The 18,896-nt window shown below is 44.4% G+C and overlaps 1 protein-coding gene across 6 annotated transcripts in view; it reads right to left on the bottom strand.

Annotated features, from left to right (window-relative positions):
* The window catches only part of LEF1 (lymphoid enhancer binding factor 1), a 71,115-nt gene that overhangs the window by 50,575 nt on the left and 1,644 nt on the right, over nt 1–18,896 (bottom strand). For 5 of the 6 annotated variants that reach the window (XM_066186253.1, XM_066186256.1, XM_066186255.1 and 2 more), the window contains exons 3-4: nt 18,821–18,884; nt 17,231–17,364 (exon numbers count right to left, since the gene is read on the bottom strand). In XM_066186253.1, coding sequence (XP_066042350.1) covers nt 17,231–17,364; nt 18,821–18,884 — 198 coding nt within the window. The remainder of the gene's footprint in view (nt 1–17,230; nt 17,365–18,820; nt 18,885–18,896) is intronic. The other variant, XM_066186258.1, reaches the window with a different exon arrangement.

Raw genomic sequence — 18,896 nt, 5'->3', positions numbered from 1 at the left:
ACCTCCACGCCATGCCCTTGCTCTGCATTTAGCCCAGGCTCCATCCTAGCCTGACGCAGCATTTAGCTACTGGTTTTATTCCCTGCGTGCTGTACTGGGAGAGCTGAAACAACCGAGTCTCTGTACTGCAGTGAGTTGACACAGGCTAAGTCAATTAGCTGCTATTGCTGCGATGCTCAGCTAGGCCAGATCAAAAGACAAAGAAAGAAAAGCCTCACACAGAGAGGAACCAGGTCCAATCAACACATTTGTCTTCAATGCTTCAATCAAAATATTTGAAATGGGAAAGGGAGATGGTTGATGCTTCCCAAAGCAACTAGGTATGAGCTTGCTTTCCTAGGGCAGGAGGGGCAGAGAGGCCAGGCAGAGCATTGTAGTTCCTATTCACCTCTGCTTCAACCTTTGCTTCCATCCAACAAATCCTTCAAATACACACAAAAAAGCAAAATATATTCCATAAGTTCAAGCTAATGGCACTTTCCATTTCAGAGGGGGCTGCTTAAGCTCTGTAAGTCTCCTAGTTCATCCTGACTCAAACCAACACTCTTTGCAGCTTGTGCATAGCATTCTTCAGGAAGGACACAAAAGATCACAATGCACTTGCACATCCTCCTCCTCCTCTGCGCAGGATTATTATTTTGCAGATCTCTGCTCTGTATCAGCCATCCCAAGGAGTGCTGGTCTTCCCAGTGGCTTTTGCAAAACCGCACCAGTCAGCAGGCATTAATATCCAATACCAAGCATTGTGAGTACCAAGCCCATTTTTGCCTCCAAAAAACATAAATTGTTTCTTTTTGAGAAGCTGACAATTACTGATCATAAGGATTCACCTACAGCCAGACTGAAGGAATCAAAACTGGTGAAGGACAAAAGCAGGTCTGTAACACCGAGCAGTAGCTGTGCAGCCCTCAGCTTCAGTTTGGTTCCTTGTGCTGCTGTTGAGAGGTATCATGCCACACTGCTCCTCACTTCAAAGAAGACAACCATAAGGAGAACTATTAAAGCAATTAAAAAAATATTATCTGTAGGATGTAATCTACCCGGAGATGAATGGGAATAATTATCTAGCTGCAGATTTTTATGTGGTTTTTTTAAGGCAATAACTGCCTGAATATTCATTCTAAGTAGTTACCTACAGTAACTTCTACCTTATTGAAACGAGAGACTAGAGATACCATTTTTTTTCACAACCTGGGCCACGTATTCCATACGATATTTCACAGTAACATTTATACTCACTATCCCTTTTCCCGTTCAGTTCACAATCCCATAAACACCGCTGTAGCAGCTCATTCAACTGTTCACGTAGAAGAGTGCTTTCTGTTTTTCTCAAAGCAGCAAAGGCAGCAATTCAACAGCCTGAAGTGAGAAGATCCAGCTCCAGTTTACCAGGCAGCTGTCTGAAATCGCCCCCTCAAATTCTCACTGAAGAGCAAGACCTAACATCAATAACCTTGCCTTAGCATTCTTTAATCTGCATACCTTGAACCCTTTATTCTTCCTCTTCTGCTCTGTTACCCCACCTCTGAAATGGATATTGTGCCACACTGTAGATGGGGAAACAGGCCCTGAGACACCAACTACTGAGCTGAAGTCGTGTATCAGCAAGACTTCCTGAAATCCTTTGAATATCAATCAATTCCAGGTATTTTGAATTCCAGGTATTTAGAACCTAGGTTTATTATTCACTTTTGGTTGGATAGGTATGTTTTCTGTAGCTATTGCTTGAAGCATTACCATCTCCTGTCTGCCTCTTATGTGCCCGGGGCCAGGTATCAGCACCAGCTATCCTGATTTGGGGATGCCAAGGAACACTTCGAGCTCCTCCAGACAGTACACAAACATGTGCTCACCCCTGTTATAAACACCCCAAAAGATGCAACAGAAACAGAAAAAGGTCAAAGCCAACAGACCTGTTTTCAAAAAAGGCTTTTTTTTGGTTTGATTAGACCCCTGAGATGTCAGTCCTGAAGAGACACACAGAGGGATTTAGGTCACATACCACAACACTGAGGTGCAATGCTTTCCTCTTTATAAGTTAAGGCTTAAGCCACATATTGATTCAATAAAGGCAGTTAACTGACATTAAAATTTTCATGAATCAGCTATGAAAAATTTTTAAAGAACTCCAATCATTAAAAAAAAATCTATTTTAGAAATTCCTTTGTAATTTAAATTTATTGGGAGGCGGGGTGAGGGGAGAAATAACCCCAGAAGACAACAGTTTTACTTTTTTTGAGATTATGCATCTTTCACCAAATACTTAAAAAGAAATCGCAGTTCATATTTGTAATAACAAGGGATTATCAGAGTCCTTGATTTACTGTTGAAGTCTGCAGTGAAGTTTCATACCTTGAGTGAGGTGCAGCCCAATCCCTGCATATGATTACATTTAGGAGTGAGAGGGAAGTATGCAGGGGGTAGGGAGAAGCAATTTTTATTGAAGACAACGCTTCAGGCAGCCCTGGAGCAGAGTGGATCCAGTTTGAAAAGAATTGGCAACCCTAAAACTTTTTGATAAGATAAAAATTCATTGATGTTGGCTCACACTAGGCCCATTTCAACTCTGCACTTGTCCTCTATGTTTCCTTGGCATATCTGTTCCTTTCCTCTATCTGCTTTAGCATAACTTTATTTTTCTCTTTTATCTTTAGCTAACTGCACCCAGGGACTGGAGGGATTGATTTTTTGTTTTGACTTATTGTTTGAAGATCTGTAACTCAAAGCAGCTTCTTGCGCCTCTGATGTCTAAGCCCGAGCAGTATAAAAGGTAAAGCTCATCCTGTGTACCAAAGTGAGCAGGGATACCATTTTATAATCAGTCATCTGTGTTTTATTTTGCCTTTTGGGGAGGAAAACTATTTTGAGACTTTATAGGCAATAATACTTTAAATAAATATTCTCATGGCAGATACTGCACATGCCAGCTCCCTTTTTACAGACAGACAGCTATTGCTTACCACTCGGGAAGAAAAAAAAGTTCCTAATTAAAGGAGGCCATTATACATCAGAAGATATTTTGAGCATCACGTCACACTACCAACAGCCTATTGCAGCCAAAATGCTACCATGCAAATGTGAAAATGCTCTCGCTCGGAGATGCGCTGCCGCGAGGCCAGCGAAAATCCCCGCTGGGAGGGGAAGGCAGGAGCCGGAGCCGCGCTCCTCAGCGCTGCTCGTAAACAGCCAGCGCTCACTGCCGTGTTAATACCGCGCCGGCCCGAGACACGGAGGGATGGAGGCGGATCTCTGCCTTCTGTGGGCCAAACTCTGGAGATTTCTCCTTTTCCCAGGCAATTCTTCCCTCCCCCCACCCCCCGGACAGAAATGCCTCTGGGCTGTTTTAAACAAGCAGCTCCTCAGGACGTGGCCCCCGGGTTTCTCACTGCACATGCACATTTCTGTGTCGTGGAAAGCCGATAGTCGTGGCACACACAGACTTTGTTTACGATCACCGGTCTCCGCTATTCCCTGAAGTTGCCCAGCTTGCTGAAATATGGTTACATATGCAAACATTATCTCCCAATTGTAACCTCATTTTCTGCTCTGCTGGACAGCGTGACCAGCATTTGTCATCTTGCCGCCCCCGCCCGCCACATCATTCATGTGTCTATAATTGTCATCAAGATGTGGCATGTCAGCAGGACTCCCGCGTCCGCTGCTCCCCATCTCCACGCAGTCACTCAGGTAACAAACCCATAATCTCACCCTGTTTTCATGATGGTTGAATTACACATAATTGTTTCTGCACAGTGATTGATTTCTGCCTGAATAGAGACCTCTGCCTTTTTTCAATGCGAGCGAGTGGCAGCCAAGTCTCTCCATCTAGGAGGAGGCAGCAGCCTTTGAAGAGATCAAAGCCAAGGCCGCGAGCAGTTGTGCGCCCTGGGAATATGGAAAGCCTTTATGCTCTCAACCCCATTTCCAACATCATGTTGGATTGCAGCTGCATTACATTCTGCCAGCATTCTTAATGCTTTTAGTATTGACTCTGACATCACCGATAGCTGTTTTAAAGTAACAAAAGCTGAAGGATGACTTATTTTCACAACTCCATAATTGGAACATGCAAAGTTAGGGGAAGGGAGCATTTGTTTTTAATCTGAGATACAAAAGAAAGCACAGAAAATTATATAAGTTCCCCAAAATTAAAAACATGTTTTTCATATGGAAAGAACAGAGGGGGCATTTTTATAGCCTAGACCACACAAAATGAACTGATTATGCACATGCTTTTTCAAGCCTAAGGCTGAAGTAAAAATACGATTGGGCAAGCAAGTCAAATTGGGAAAAAATATTGTGACTCACAGTACGTTTAGTGACTTTTAGCACCTGATGCAAGGGAAAATAATGCAGATGCCCAGGCTGTTGTCTCCCCTCTGCAGCTCCCTGTAGCAAACTAACAGTGGCTCACTTACCTTAAACCAGACACACAGCACATGGCAAACACTAGATCTCCATTAATTAACTAAAAAGATAAATAATGACCTAAAAGTATAAAATACTGCAAAGCTTTATTTAAGCCTCCCTCTCCTCCAGTCATACAGACAATTCTTGGGCTGCCTTAAAACTACTCTTGCCACAATATTGTTTTCAGGGGCATCAAACGCTCCCACTCTCCTTCTTTCTCCTCATCTGGCTTTGCTGGTGAAAATGAAAGTAAATTTCTACCAAGAAAAGACTGTCCTGAATTTTAATTAAACATACATCTACATTACCCTGAAAAAAATATTTCCAGGGAACTTTAAAAACCTATCAGCAGAAAGGAGTGAGGATGAGGAGAACGTAGAAAGCAAGAGCCCAGGAGGGCACAGCAGCTGAACCACTCTGTGTGCGTGTGCTGCCCAGTCTGAGCACCAGGGCAACTTTGACAAATATTTTTATTCATGCTAAAACCACTGAATAGGAGCCTTTAAGAGCAGTAATTTTGAAATATGGCCGTGCCGCTACAGTGTGCGGAGTGGTGAGGAAGGAAGAATGTGCAAATAAAGCATAAGCTGTAAAGAATTAAACATTACGAGCACCCATGTATTAGCAATAAAAATAATTTCCTCTTAGCTGTATCGTTTTTGTTCTGCTGTACTAACACTCCTTTCCTCCCCGTAGTCATTAAAACCCCGACTCAAAGACAACAGCAAAGGGATCTGGCCTCCCTCCCTATGGACACAGAGCTTATGTCCCTGTCATTTCAAGGCTGGGAAAATGTCTCATTTTCACTTTGATTGTTCCTTAACACACTAACCATACTGAGGCTGAAATTAGAGTCAAACGTAGCAAGCTCTTTTCCAGGATGTAAAAGCTTATTGTTTTTTTACTGTCAAGACAGAAGTATTTTCTCTTGGAATCCAAGGTTTTGGAGTTTTTCCTCCCTCTACTCTCCTGCCATCCCCAACAAATTTACTGCTTCCTCTGCACAGCCTGCTTTTTAAAATCAGGACTAATTCTTTGTGTCTCTGGTGTTCACTCTGATAACCAGAGGGATGCTCGTAAAGCAACACAGAGGGAAGAGTGGCAAGATACAGGGAGCTGAAGCTGTCACTGCAAACAGAGGGATCTGCTGCCATTATCTGCAGGACAGCTAATTCAACTTCTGCCTATTCCACAAGGAGTCTCAAGTATCTGGGAACAAATGCCAGCCTACAAAAGCTGAGCAAGTAACATGCATAGCATGGCAAAGGTCTCCAAAACACTCACCACTATGAAGACACAGCAGAAAAATAACTTTTACATGATGCTGCAACCCTACCTTTCAACATCAAGCCATTATTATGATGAAAAAGGATGTTTTACTGTAATTACTGCTAATTTTTCCCTTCCGGGGACTTTTGTGTTCATTTGCTACTTGGGATTCACTTGCCACTTGATACTTTTTCTTGAAAGCTTGCTCCTGTTTTGCAGCTATTCAGTGAAATTCAAGAGACACTATTTAGCCCAAAAGAGGCACCTGAAGGCTGTCTGCCAGGTTTTCACCCCACGCAGCCCACTCCATAACCTGCATAGGCAGCATTCTGTGCCCAAGCGGAGGCACAGCTTCTCCTCATGCAGGATTCTCTGGTATCCACATTAGCGAGAGGCAGCGACCCTGACAACCAACCTCACCAGCTCCTGAAATCAGGAACTGAAATCCCTTCAAAGTGACGACCTGCAGGACCGCAACAAACTGAGTTTTGAGTTTGGCTGTGGTGCCGGGGACCCTGCAGCAAGCAGCTGTGGCCACAGTGTATCAGCTGTAGCTACAGAGGTGAGGAGAAACAAACGAAAGCCCCACAGATGACCCGAGTAACCCTGGCAGGGCAATTGAACTGAGGCACACCGCTTAAGAAACACAGATAGGAAGCTAAGAGCTGTGCTCCAGTGAACACAGCCCGGCTGAACTGCAGTGTATTAAAATAGAAGATATTTCAGGATGGCCAGGAAAAAGTTTAAAGCTTCCACCTGCAAATGAGCCGGCACCTCCTTGCAAACCATTCTTCCCAGCAGAGGCTGCTGAGGCACAGGGCATGGACATCACTGAGGCCTTGGCAGGTGCCCACCGCAGCTGGAAAAGGAATACAGATGCCATTGCTGCCGAGATGCCATCCAAAAAGCTGCTCTGAGGTCTTCCCATCCCCACAGTAAACAACAAAAGTCTCAGCAGGCCGGTGCCAGGGCAGCTGACAGAGAAACCCTGGCTGGTCATTCCCAGCACATTGTGTGCAAGAGCTGTGAATCAATGGCAGGTTCCCAGGAGAGGGAGCGCACCGTGCTTGTTATCTAATTGTGTTTGCACTGAACTTCTGAGAGGGAGGGAGACAAAAGTGGGGGATGAAAATAATGATGCTGAGAGCAAACAGCCTGCTCCCCTGCAGGGGAGAGAGCAAACAGAAAACCAAGTGGGAAGATATGAGTGCTGTTGTGAGGCAGGGAGGGAAAATGAGAAAACACAAAGTCTGTTGTTTGACAAAACCTTTTTTGGGCTAATTTTCTTAGGCCTCTTCTTGTTTTTATTTAGAAACTTCAGTAGATTGTTTGCTCCTTCATTCAAAGGCTAGCTATGATACACAGCCACAGCCAGCATTGACACAAACTTTCTTCCTATTTGCACTGGCTTCTATCCTCTTATTTTCCCTCCCTCTACCATACACATCTCGGTTTTTACTTTCTCAGACTTCTCATTTGCTTTCATAAAAAATCCAAAACCCAAACCAACCTAAGAAACATACGTTTAGAAGTGAGCTGTCTTTCAGGAGAATTCTGAAGCGAACTCAGGAAATACGGATTTTGTTCCCACCTCTGCCATCACCTTCCTCTAAGACTCCGAACAAATGGTGCTTTTTCGGGTCCTCATTTGCAGGAGTCTCCTCCCAGACTGTGCCTTTGCTTTTGAGAGTGGAATGGGGGGGGGAAGCAGAGCACATCCACACACACGAACACACACACAACCCCAGTGCCAGCGTGGGCACCAGGGATACTTCCCAGGAATCTGCCTGCAGTCTCTGACACACCGCAATTTCCACGGGTCACATCCTCATGCTACACTCTAGGTTGGGCAATTATACACAGAATTTACCTATTTCATGCTTAATTGCACAGGCACAAACTTTTGCTCCAGCCCCGAACAGCTATAACTTACCGGCGGCACTTATGTTACCACAGGCACCTCTGCCGGTCCTGGCTTAACCTCATAGGATCAAATCTCAGCCACTGGCTTAACCAGCCATCCCCTCCTGGGAGAACCCAGCACAGGAGAGAGAGGAAGCACAGGCAGCACAAGAAAGGCCATCAGCCCACAGCTGACTTGTGAGCCATGGGCCCCCGGGCTGTGACATGCCATCTCCAGAAGAAAAATGTACACCCACCTGTAGGCTCTTCTGCTGACTGAACCTGAAAAAATAATTTGTCCACTAGATGTTGGCCAGAGAGACTCATTTAATGGAGGAGGGCTTTTTTTTTTCTTTTTTTTTTTTTTTTTTTTTTGGCAGTAAGCCCTACTGTGTAACTATCTGACAGTATTTACTTGGAGTCCTCAAAGACAACCTTCACCAACCCACCGCTGAGATTTCCTTCTCCTATGAAGTCTCCCTGTGCCCCAGACACAGGGGTTTCTGACCTGGCTTTGATTCTACCGTATTTCCTGATTGAATATTTATTGTTCTGCCCCATTAGCCTGCATTATTCTCACTTACACACATATCCTTGGAAAGAAAAAGCAGTAAAAGGAAGGATTTAAAGAAAGAGGGAAAGTTCCCCACACAAGTTGTTTCGGAAGCACCCTTGAACTAAAACCTGTTTCGAGACAGTGTTTTGACCAGCTCTCCTACAGTCTCTTAATATTTCCTTATTACAAAGTATGAAGTCATCCTCTTACAGGTCACTCCGATAAGAAGATTATATTTGCCAGTTATTAAAAAAAAAAAAAGTGTTTGCAATATTGCTGTCAAACTGTCTGGGGAGTCACCTAATAAATTAGCATTTTCTTGTGGTTCTCCTATTCCAATCCTTCCTTCTGAAGATTTACATCTAAAACAGGATCGCTGCACTATTATCTTAGAAACATCCTCAAAATAACTGAGATAGGAAAAAAAAAAAATCTCAACAAAACCTGAAAAATCCACACACTTAAGAGCTAAGCTTTTTAAAGTTTTCTTTCTCCTTTAAATCCAGCATACCTTCCTTTTCTTCCTATAGCAAGAGTGTTTAAGAAAAAAAATAAAGTGCAAGAGAGGTTTTGAGTAACAGCTTTTCCAAATCCAACATGTTCATTTGAAACTTATTTTTTCAAGTTGAATTTCAGTTGTGTGCAGGAAGCAATCGAGCAGTAAAAACCAGACCAAAATACAGCCCAGCATGCTACTGTCAGAGGGCAACCAAACAAGAGGCATTCTAAGGGGGCAAGCTATTTTAATTGCTTGAGTTTTCAAAAATGTTTTCCAGTATGTTTGACGTATGGCTTATTTCCTCAATATCCTCACCAGCTCTCCCAGTGCCAGCTGGGTGAGCTCACTGCTCCTTCTCCTGTTGATCTCCAGCAGGCTGGAGGGGACCTGGGCCTGCCCCTGCCTGCCCCATCGCCCTGGGCTCCCACACCTGACCCTCGCTCACCTGTGAGCTCCCAGAGAGGCTGAACCTGCACGTACGTTTGTATTTGAATAAGGAGGAGGACCTGGGTGTGAACACAAGGACAGTTTTTACACTTGGCAGGGCCTAATTCACATGCAGAGGTTCAGGGGAGAAATCAGCCTCCCTAAGTTTGGAGGAGTCCCTGCATTGAGTCAAGCCTAGCTATTCTCTCCTGCTTCACCTCAACTTTTCTGTACAAAAGTGTTTCTTCAGTTTAAGATACAGAAGGGCTGCTGACCAGACTACAAAGATAGAACAAGCTGAGAAAAGCCTAAATTGAGGAGAGGGCACAGATGTGAGAATGAAGCCACCCTGTAAAAACTAATTGAAGAAGACGCACAGTGGAATTTTGCGGCAAGGGACAGAACATGGGTTGGTGGCAAGAACCTTGCTCACTGTGAGTGCAAAAGGGAATGATACGAAACTGCAATGAAGGAAATACAGGACTGGCAGGGAACAAAATAAAGAGCAAGGAACAACACAATTACCACTTGTAACTGCGGCTTCCTGAATCCTGAATACAGCACCACTCAAACTTCAGAAAGGAGAGACCCTCAAAAAATCACTGGATTGTGGTGTTTAAACAAAGTAAACATATTTGTGTTGCTGGACAGAGTTTATCTGTGTTTTAGCACATTGGCAGGCAAAAGGCCTTCTCCCAGACCGCGGTCTGCGTTTGACACACGCTGACACCTTTAATCGTCACCTCCACATTGTACTTTCTTCATGCTAGACAAAGTTTGCCAATGCAAGACTTGATAGGGATGAAGAAAGATCAAGGCAAAAAGATATGCCAGAATTGTGGAGAGACAACAGACGGTCACAAAGATAAGCCTCTGGGGCAGTTTTGAAACACTGAAAAGGGCAGAAAACTGAAGAAATAGAGCCTCATAGCATAGCTAAGCGACCAGTTACAGAGAGAGCCCTGAGCAGCCAGTGTCTCTAGCATGCCTACTCAGAAATATAGAGCCGACAGGGATAGCATTTTAGAGATCATTGTTCTCCACCTCTGAGCCAACAAAACTGCACAACAAAAGTTCTGTGATCCCTTTCCCTGTTTTTTGTACATGATGAATCAAACAATTTCCAGACTGGGTTCCTTTGGACAACGACTGCAATGCCATCCACACCTCCGTTCAAGTCAGCTAAGGTGAAGCTGAGCTGCCAACAGTATCCACAGGATTTCAGCATCATGCCTTCCAATTCTGTGCAATCTCACTCCTTGTGCTGACACTGTGAGGGTCATTGCAGCTCCCACAAGTTCCAGGTTTCGCAGAGCAGGGCCACTGCGTACGTGCAGTGCCTGGCACTGTGCTGGACATGGAGCACCTGCCTGTTTCAAACTATTTTAAAACTTCCCCAATAAGAAAGCAAGGAGGGGGGGGAAAAAAAAGGTCACACAAGCAGCTTTCTGCTCCTCTTTCCCAAATCAGCATTTGGGCTGCCTTGGACCACCACCACATGCCCATGTACCCTGCCCCTTTGAAGCAGCAGGATTGTCAGAAGGTACCTCATGGCAAACACTTGCATGAAGTCCCGTGCTCCCAAGGGACTCCTTCCCCTGCCCTGGTCTGGGGGAAGCAGACCTGCCCGCTGACTCGTGCAGCACATTGTTTGAAGTATGGGTTGGAGTACTGAAAGTGCTTGAATAGACAGATGCTTTTGGGAATTAACTGCTCTCTGGCTGGCTTAATAACTCCTAGCCAAAGCAATTCTCTGGTTTATGTGTTACAACTGGTGACAGCACTACACTTACTTTTTGAGCTGCCCATTTTATAAATATTCAATCAAAGCCCCGTAACTTTACACTGTATTTTTTGCTGACTAAGCTCATCCCATTGATTTTCATGCCAACCTTACCTATATCCACAGCCATTTAAAGAAAATAAACAATCATTGAGATGACCTTTCAGCTCCATGAAAATGCTCTTCTACACAAGGGATTTGGTAACTTCGAAGATGACAGATGAAGATATTCTAAGTCCTTCATCTCATCCTGAAGAGCCAGCAAGCAACAGCACCAGCAGAAGTCACGGAAGGCCAGCCACTTTTCCTCACGCAGTTCAGGCCCCTTTTCTTCCCCTTTAGGAGAGCAGGCAATCTCTGACTGATTAGCACAGTTGGTGCACATGTTAACTCCCTACTACACTTTTAGCTCAATCCCAAAGATTCAATGAATACATTTTTATTTAAGTGCTCAATCACTTTCTTGCTGAGAGGACGGATTCCTTTGAAGTGGGAATCCCAAACTAAATAAACATATCCACAAGATCCAAGTCTCAAATAGAAGCCACTGGGTTGCTAGATTAAGTTATTCTGAATGCAATTTTCTTAAGTGAATCTAATGCTTACGAAGGGCCGGAGCAACAGAGACACTAATCCCAAAGTGCCCAGGCAGGAGCAGCACGCCAGGCAGCTGCACCTCCTGCCATCAGTGTCCCGCAGAAAGGGACCAAACCCAGTAGCCAGATGAGAACGGTCCTCATGCCAAACATGTCTTGCAACCAAAACCAGCTTGGAGAGAAATGCCTGCTATCCCAGAGGGGGCAGTTTGGGGTAAATGGGAGCCATACATGCACAGTTGGAGCGTCACAGCACACAGTTTGCCTGCAGCCGCGGGGAGAACACAAACAGGACAACCTGACTTGACCACATCAAGGACCAACTCCCTGGCTCCCAGCAGTGCTTCCCTTGAACAAGACATATGCTGGATCACTGTCCATCCACGTGAGAGCAGCACAGGAGTGCACAGCAGGACACACACACAGACCTCACGCTGCAAAATGTTCAATGTCCATCTTAAAACAGACTCTTGCACGTTTGTCTCTTTGTCTTCTTGAGAGACACAGTGTTTTACTAATAGAAAAAAAAAAAAAGCACATACCTCTGATAGGACTTCAGAAATATTAAGCAGCAGTAAAACGCTTTTGTGTGGGTTATTTCCTTCCCATATCAGGAGGCATTTTTGCTAACTATAAACAGAAGTTAAGTACTCAAGAGAAGCCAGGCCTTCGGTACCCGGGCTTTTCAATGCCTGCAGGCATGCAGCGCTACAACTATCTGGAAAAAGCCTTTTCCTCTTTTGATGCCTGAACCTGTGGAGCTTCAGGCTTTCTTCTTGAGCCATATCCTCCTTGGCACTTGCAGCCCATAACAAGCTATTCTTATTAACATTTTTTCTGGGCTGGGATTAAGTTGGAAAAGAGACAGGAATGACATTTTGCTTGAACCACTTTAAAAAGTAAGCAACGGCTCTACCATTTAAAGTTTATATTGAATGAGCTCCTAGATGTATAGAAGAAAGGGATATTTAGGACATAAACACACACAGGTATTGCTATACAAAAGCTCCAACTTTGATGATTTGCAATGGGCGGGGTTTTTGATAATGCCTCCGCTCAAGCCTCACACACAATTGTTGCCTCTGCACTGAGACATCAGGAGAACATTTTGTTTTCCCCTTGCCCATTCACAATTACACAGATTTGCTAATTGCATCAATGTGACAAGGAGGAGGCAGCAAATGCTGAAAATGTGTTCTCTTCACCAGTATGTGCCAAAGATTACGGTAACAATGAACTATATGCCTAAGACTGCCTGGAGCTCTGACCAGGAGTAACCAGACCAAGCTTCAGACAAGGACAACCTAGAGCCACTGTGGCAACTTCTTCTGCCCCCTTTTCCAAATGGAGGATTCATCTTATAAGGTGGGAGAAAGAAAACAAAACACCACCAGAACTTATCCCATGACCATTCACATCTTGGGTTTGTGTTTCACAGTGGCCTGACTTGTAACTTGACTGATCAGCTGTGATTGCTTGAGTCAGAGCAGCTGAGACACACGTTCGCAGCAATGAGGTGCCACTATTAGGGCTGAGCAGACTCCTGTTCTTTCCCAGTGCTGCCATTTGGCACAACTCACTGAGCGCCTCAGAAAACAGTGCTAAAATTCCTCCCCAGGCAAATGCTAATACACTTCATCAAGTTCTGCTTCCATACAGCCAGGAAGCTGTGTGCTCCTCTGTGCTTGATTTCAAAGTTATTTAAGGAGCTAACCGGCATCATTCGACTGCACTGTGAAGCCGTGCGCCGCGCGAGTTGAAGATGCAGAGCTCCCGTGCTGGATAAGCAGCTCTGGCTTGTGGAGCCCCTCAGCTGCCCGTCTCCTCAGGCACGGGCCTGGGGTTGTGCAGGGAAGAGAGACATCTGCAACAGAGCCACAGCTGCCTAAGGCCCCCAGAACATCTTGCTCCCATGCCAACTTGGGAATCCGAGCAAAGCTTTCTGGTGGGTGATATGCGAGCAGGAGCCCAGCCACAACTTTTGCACTGTGAAAGGCTGTTTCATACTGGGCCAGGGAGGTTTCAGCTGACCACAGCTCCCAGCAATTCCCTACAACTGCATAGTGAGAACAAGCAAATTCTTAGGAAAAGACAATACAATGAAAAATCAGGTTTGTGTCCTTCTGCAGCTCCCATACATCCTCCTTGGGGCTCCAAAATTTCCCCACAAGCAAGTGAATCAGCCCACTTTCAGAGGAACAGAAGATGTAGCTAGGGAAACAAAACCCTCTCACTGAGGCACTGTAGCCACTCATTTTTGCTATTTCTATCCTCATCCTTCCTTCTGCCCATATTATCCTCTGAATCTCCTGGGACATTTGCTCTTCAGGATGGGAACTAACTCCATAGCCCCTGCTGTGCAGAAACACAGAAAGAATATCCAAAATTTGGGCTAGTCCTGCGTTGTTCCTAGCAATCCAACTCTCTTAGAAGAATTCCTCCTCCTTTTCAGATACGCTGCATTGTGCAAGTTGCTATAAAATGTTTGTACATTGTATCCTCTAACCTATTTAACACATCCAGCTGCTACAGAGAGGCAGTTGAGCCACAAAGAAAGAAACCCAGACCCCAAGAACACACAAGAACAGACAAAAGGCAGGTTGCAGAAATCCCCTATCTTTCCATAGGAAGTTTAATTTATGGGGAATGAGAAATAAATCCAAAATTATCTTCTGGATGAATTTACAACATGGAGAAATGATCTTCCTCCAGTCACTTCCTCTGTTCCCACGTCCCCACCAAACAGTCAAGAAAGCTTTGCCACCCCAAAACTAGTCTTGTTAACCAAAGAAGAAAACCCACGCATTAGAAAACAAACAGCTGCCTCTATCTCCCATCCTCAGTGCCCCCACGATGCTCAGAAACCACCAAGAGATATCTGGAGCACACAGGATGCACATTCACCAGGTGCTGCTGCGGTCTGGTACTATCACATGCCACTTTTCCTGCAGCCACCCAAGGCGACTGCAGCGCTTCTCCACTTGCCCATCTATCTGATAAGAACACATACTGCGGCACCAGGCTCCTACCTGAACTTGCAATTAGCACTCTCCTGCTGCTACTAATACAACTTGGAAATAGCAAATCAGTTGCCAGTAAAATAAGAAAATTTTAAAAAAGGGGGGCGGGGGGGGTAGGAGAATGGGGAAGACAAGACCTCTCTAACAACAGCAGATTTTGGAAGATTCTAAATCCTTCTCAAACACCCTCTCCCTTCCAAAAGCTGCGCTGAAATTAGACTTCATTTTTTTATTATGGTTTACTAGGCAAGTTGTGTCTGATTATAGATTTGTACTTTTAATTTTACAAAGCAAGCTTCTAAAGCATTCGCCTTTTTTTTAAAAAAAAGGCGCTTTTTTCCCCCCCCCTCTACATATGGTGATGAAAGTAACTTTTTTGCCTTTCTTGGAAAGCTTTGCTCTCTCTTCTCATAGATGGTCCTTGCTCTGTGTCTGGACGCCATTCCCCAGGGGTGCAGCCCCGGGGCAGTTTGCAGTCAGCAGGTCCTTCCAAGGTAGAAAAAAAGATTCAGCGCCCCAGGGCGCCTTTTTAATCCTGGCTAACACCTCCAGGCAACAGATGCATCAACAAGAAGCGTCTTTGTCATGCAAATAGCAGGGCACAGGTACACACCAGGCACAAATGGCTGGGGACTACTGACACCCCGGGGGAGACCTCTGCCTCCAGTGCTTGCTGATCTCAGCTGCTCCTTGCCCCCAGCCCCGGCGCGCTGCCCTGGGAAGGGGAGGCAGAGCAAACCTGGAGGGCAGCGGCTGGGACCCCACGGTGATGAGGGCGGCGCGACGGAGCCGTGGAAAGCCACGGAGAGAGAGAGCATGTCACCTCCTGGATGCCGCGTTTTGATCTCGCGCGCATAAAAACCCAACTGTCAGCTACGAGCCTAGCAAAGATTACAGTTCAATTAAACAAAAAAAATTATTTAATAACTCAAGCGTGTAGCCTTGTGGTTAAACTGAAAGAACTCCGGGCTTATGTCAACATTGCAGCCATGCAACAGCAGTGTTTTATTGAAACGGTGGTGCTGCTGCAACATGCAAGAGCAGCACTGAACTAAATTAGCCCCTCAGATGTTCGGCAGGCAGCTTTACAATTAAAAACAAGATGCGTTTTCCCCCCTTCCTCCCCTCCACCACACCCACAAAGGGCAATTCCTCAAGCACCTCAGACAAGAGCCTCTGCAAGATGATACTCTGGGGGCATTGATGCCAGATCTCTAAAGAGTGGCAGCCCCACAGCATGCATATATAGAAAAAATCCTCAGTGAACGATTAAATTGGATTTTGTTGTTTCAAGCCATGCACCAGCACTCAGAATTTTCTTAGGAAGGCAACATGGCAAAGAGGGGGTAAAAAAAAAAAAAAAAGTCTGAAGTTTCCTAGTCCTCCAAAGATCAGGTTTGAGTCTCAATGCCCTCTTGAAAAGCTGCATGCTTTTCCCTATGATACATCCAAAAGGAAGTTTTCTGTAGAAAAACGTTTACAGCAACAAATATCAACAGACTGTGATCATCATGCTTCACCCTAAATGGCTGTAGGCCTCTGAACTGGAATTTATACACAAAAAAACCCCCACAGCTATAGAAAGCAATACATCGCATGAGTTTTTGCATCTTTCAAATGCAGATCCCTGTTTTCCAGTGCCAAAGCACCCTGTCATCCCAACTCCAAATATACACTAATTTAACATGTTTTGCTGCTGTCAAATTACCAATACAGATCATGGCCCCTTCTTTTTGTTTTTGAAGTCAAATGCCACAGTCCTGAATAAAAATCAAGAATGTCAGAGAGCAAAACAATGCCATGACAAAGACATCCAAGTAAAAAATCTAAGAGCCAGTAAGAGGGAAAACTGCTTTATCACAGGGAAATAACAGCATCCAACTTCTCCCATCAGAGCACGCACAACAGCAGTGGCATTTTTCCAGCAGGATGCCTACAAGCAAATTGTTTCCCGCTCCACTCCGGTTCTACTAATAAAATTTCCACAGCTCATTTTAACACTGCCTCTCCATTGCTCTATATGTACACCAAAAGGCTTACAAAAATAAATGGGAATTGACTACCCAGAATTAAAAGTACATTAAAATCCGTTAAACATGCATCTACACCAATGGAAACAGACGGACCAACCTGGAAGAATCAGTGCTTGCCAAAATGTAAGGGAAAGCTGTAACTACTGCATCACGGTTGATATTAATTCCTAAACGACCATTTCACAATTTCTGGCTGAAGATAGGGAGTATGTTTCAAAACAATGCTGCCAGATAGATAAAACCTTCACGCAGACCAACTGATGGTGGAAATAAATATCAATCAACAAAGAGCAATGCCACATCTGAAGGAAAGGAGCAAAAAAAAAAAAATTCCAATCTTCTCATCTTACTGTCATGTAACTTTAGCAGTTCTGCTTCCAGCCCTTGATTTTCCTCAACAAATGAAGAGTTAAAGCCAGAAAATTCACATCTGTCCCAGTCACTACAAAGACAGCATTTACATCATTCTGCCATAGATTATCCTACAGTCATAAACCAGGGCTCCCCCCACAAAGCCCCCAGCTCTATTCAGGCATTAATCTCAGCTTTTCCACTGTGATCACAACCAACACCTCTAAAAGCTCTCAAACTCCACTGGACAGAGGCTCTGAACAGCAGAAGCTCAACGTTCATCGTCACTGAAGCTACCCAAAAGACCGCGCTGTAAGCAGACTCTGCAGCCTAAACAGGAGGAAACCCAGCTTGCCAAAACCACCCTTTGGAAGAGATAACTCACTGTTCTGGGGATGGGTGGCGACAGAGATCCATTAGGCATGTATGGGTCGTTATTCATATTTGGCATCATGATATACCCAGAATAACCAGAGTATGATGGTCCCTTGCTGTATAAGCCACTGTCTGGATGCTTTCCTATGGAAGACGAAACAATGATTACATTATTCCCCACATATGCATTTCTCCTGAGTTAGCACACTGAAACAGGTACTGTACATATATAAAAATGTTCTGCATGCAAATGTTTCTTTACTCCTGGAAATTACTGCTGACACTAAATGATATGAAACAATTTGTAATAACTTTTTTTTTTAGGAAGAGTTAATTCTTAAAGGAGCGAATACTCAGTGAGGAGATTATGTTTAAAATACAGAATAGCCTAAAAATAAATTATTTTGCTAATAGAAATGACATCACATCAGAAATGACATCACATTTCACAAGTAGCAGTCTTCCCCAATTTTATACACGCCTCTAGGATTTGTCAATTCAGAATTATTGCCAGTATAGGTTTCCAACCTCATTGTTAGGAAAGGGAGGACAAGGCTGTGATAACTAGATATAATAATTTTCTTCTCTTGCTGAGCCAGTGTGTGCAGCGAACAATTCATTTTGGCTATGCTCATTGGGAACAATTAAAGGGCAGGGGGTTGGCTTGGAAGGAGATCCTAACAATTTGAGAGGGGGGCTGTTGAGCACACAAGGTACTACAGTTAAGAGGGAAGCCAAGTGAGGGAGGATATTTGGTAGGAAAACAAAGTATTTGGGTCCAGGTCCTGCAAAAAGGGTGAACAGGTCTCCTACCTAAATGCCCATTGACAAGGATACTACTTGAAAGTGAGGTTTGAAGAAGATGCAGAGCTGAAAACTATCCAGAGCTGAACACCTCCCTCTCACTGCCCAAATGCTATGAGCATGGACATCATTGCTTTTAGCCTGTTTAGTTACCAGTTCGGAGGAAGATGGCCACAGAACCCTGGAAAGCACCAGGACTGAACTGCATCTGTCTTGATATGGAATTTATAATCTGGTTTAGCTTGTGATGATAAGCATTTGATTTTAAACATAATCTCCCACCCTTCACAGCACACATTCTTTGCACGTGTGTCCAGCTTCCTAAACGATAGTCGATGAACTCTGCTATTTCCTCTGTCCTTCTCCATCAAAATTAACCAGTCAGTACATTAAAAAATGCAGGAGGTCTGTTCATACTTAGATTTGAAAGAGGAGATTTAAGTGACAGACTTTGGCTATGGGGAAAAGCAGAGGGTTTCTAAACACAACTGTACATTGTGTGAGTGAAGAGATAGATGTATTTAAGTAGATATGCTAAAAATAGTTATTTCTTCAGTGAAGATCCATTTGGCCTACTTATCAGTTCCTAAACAACTAGAATACCATTTGGTCACTGAAGATAAGTGCTGCACGTTCATCTCCTTTTTAAATGCGCTTTCAAAGCGCTCTGGCATCCCTCCTCCCCCTCCAAAGATATTAAATTTATGTTTTCTGAAAGAAACCAAGTTCCAGTTTGAGGACTGTGTGGAGGGTCACAGAGGGACAACACTGCAAGACAGAACTGTGCGCGTCTCACCTTCCTCGGGGTGTTCTCTGCCTTTATCATGGTAGGAATCCTGTGCTTGAGTCTGCCTGGAAACCTGACCGCAAGG

Source organism: Chamaea fasciata, unplaced genomic scaffold (genome assembly GCF_029207755.1).
Source record: "Chamaea fasciata isolate MVZ Bird 193981 ecotype frontalis unplaced genomic scaffold, bChaFas1.0.hap1 SCAF_6, whole genome shotgun sequence".
Taxonomy (NCBI): Eukaryota; Metazoa; Chordata; class Aves; order Passeriformes; family Sylviidae; genus Chamaea; species Chamaea fasciata.
Note: the sequence above shows the minus strand (reverse complement) of the source record. Positions and strands in the feature narration are given on the sequence as shown.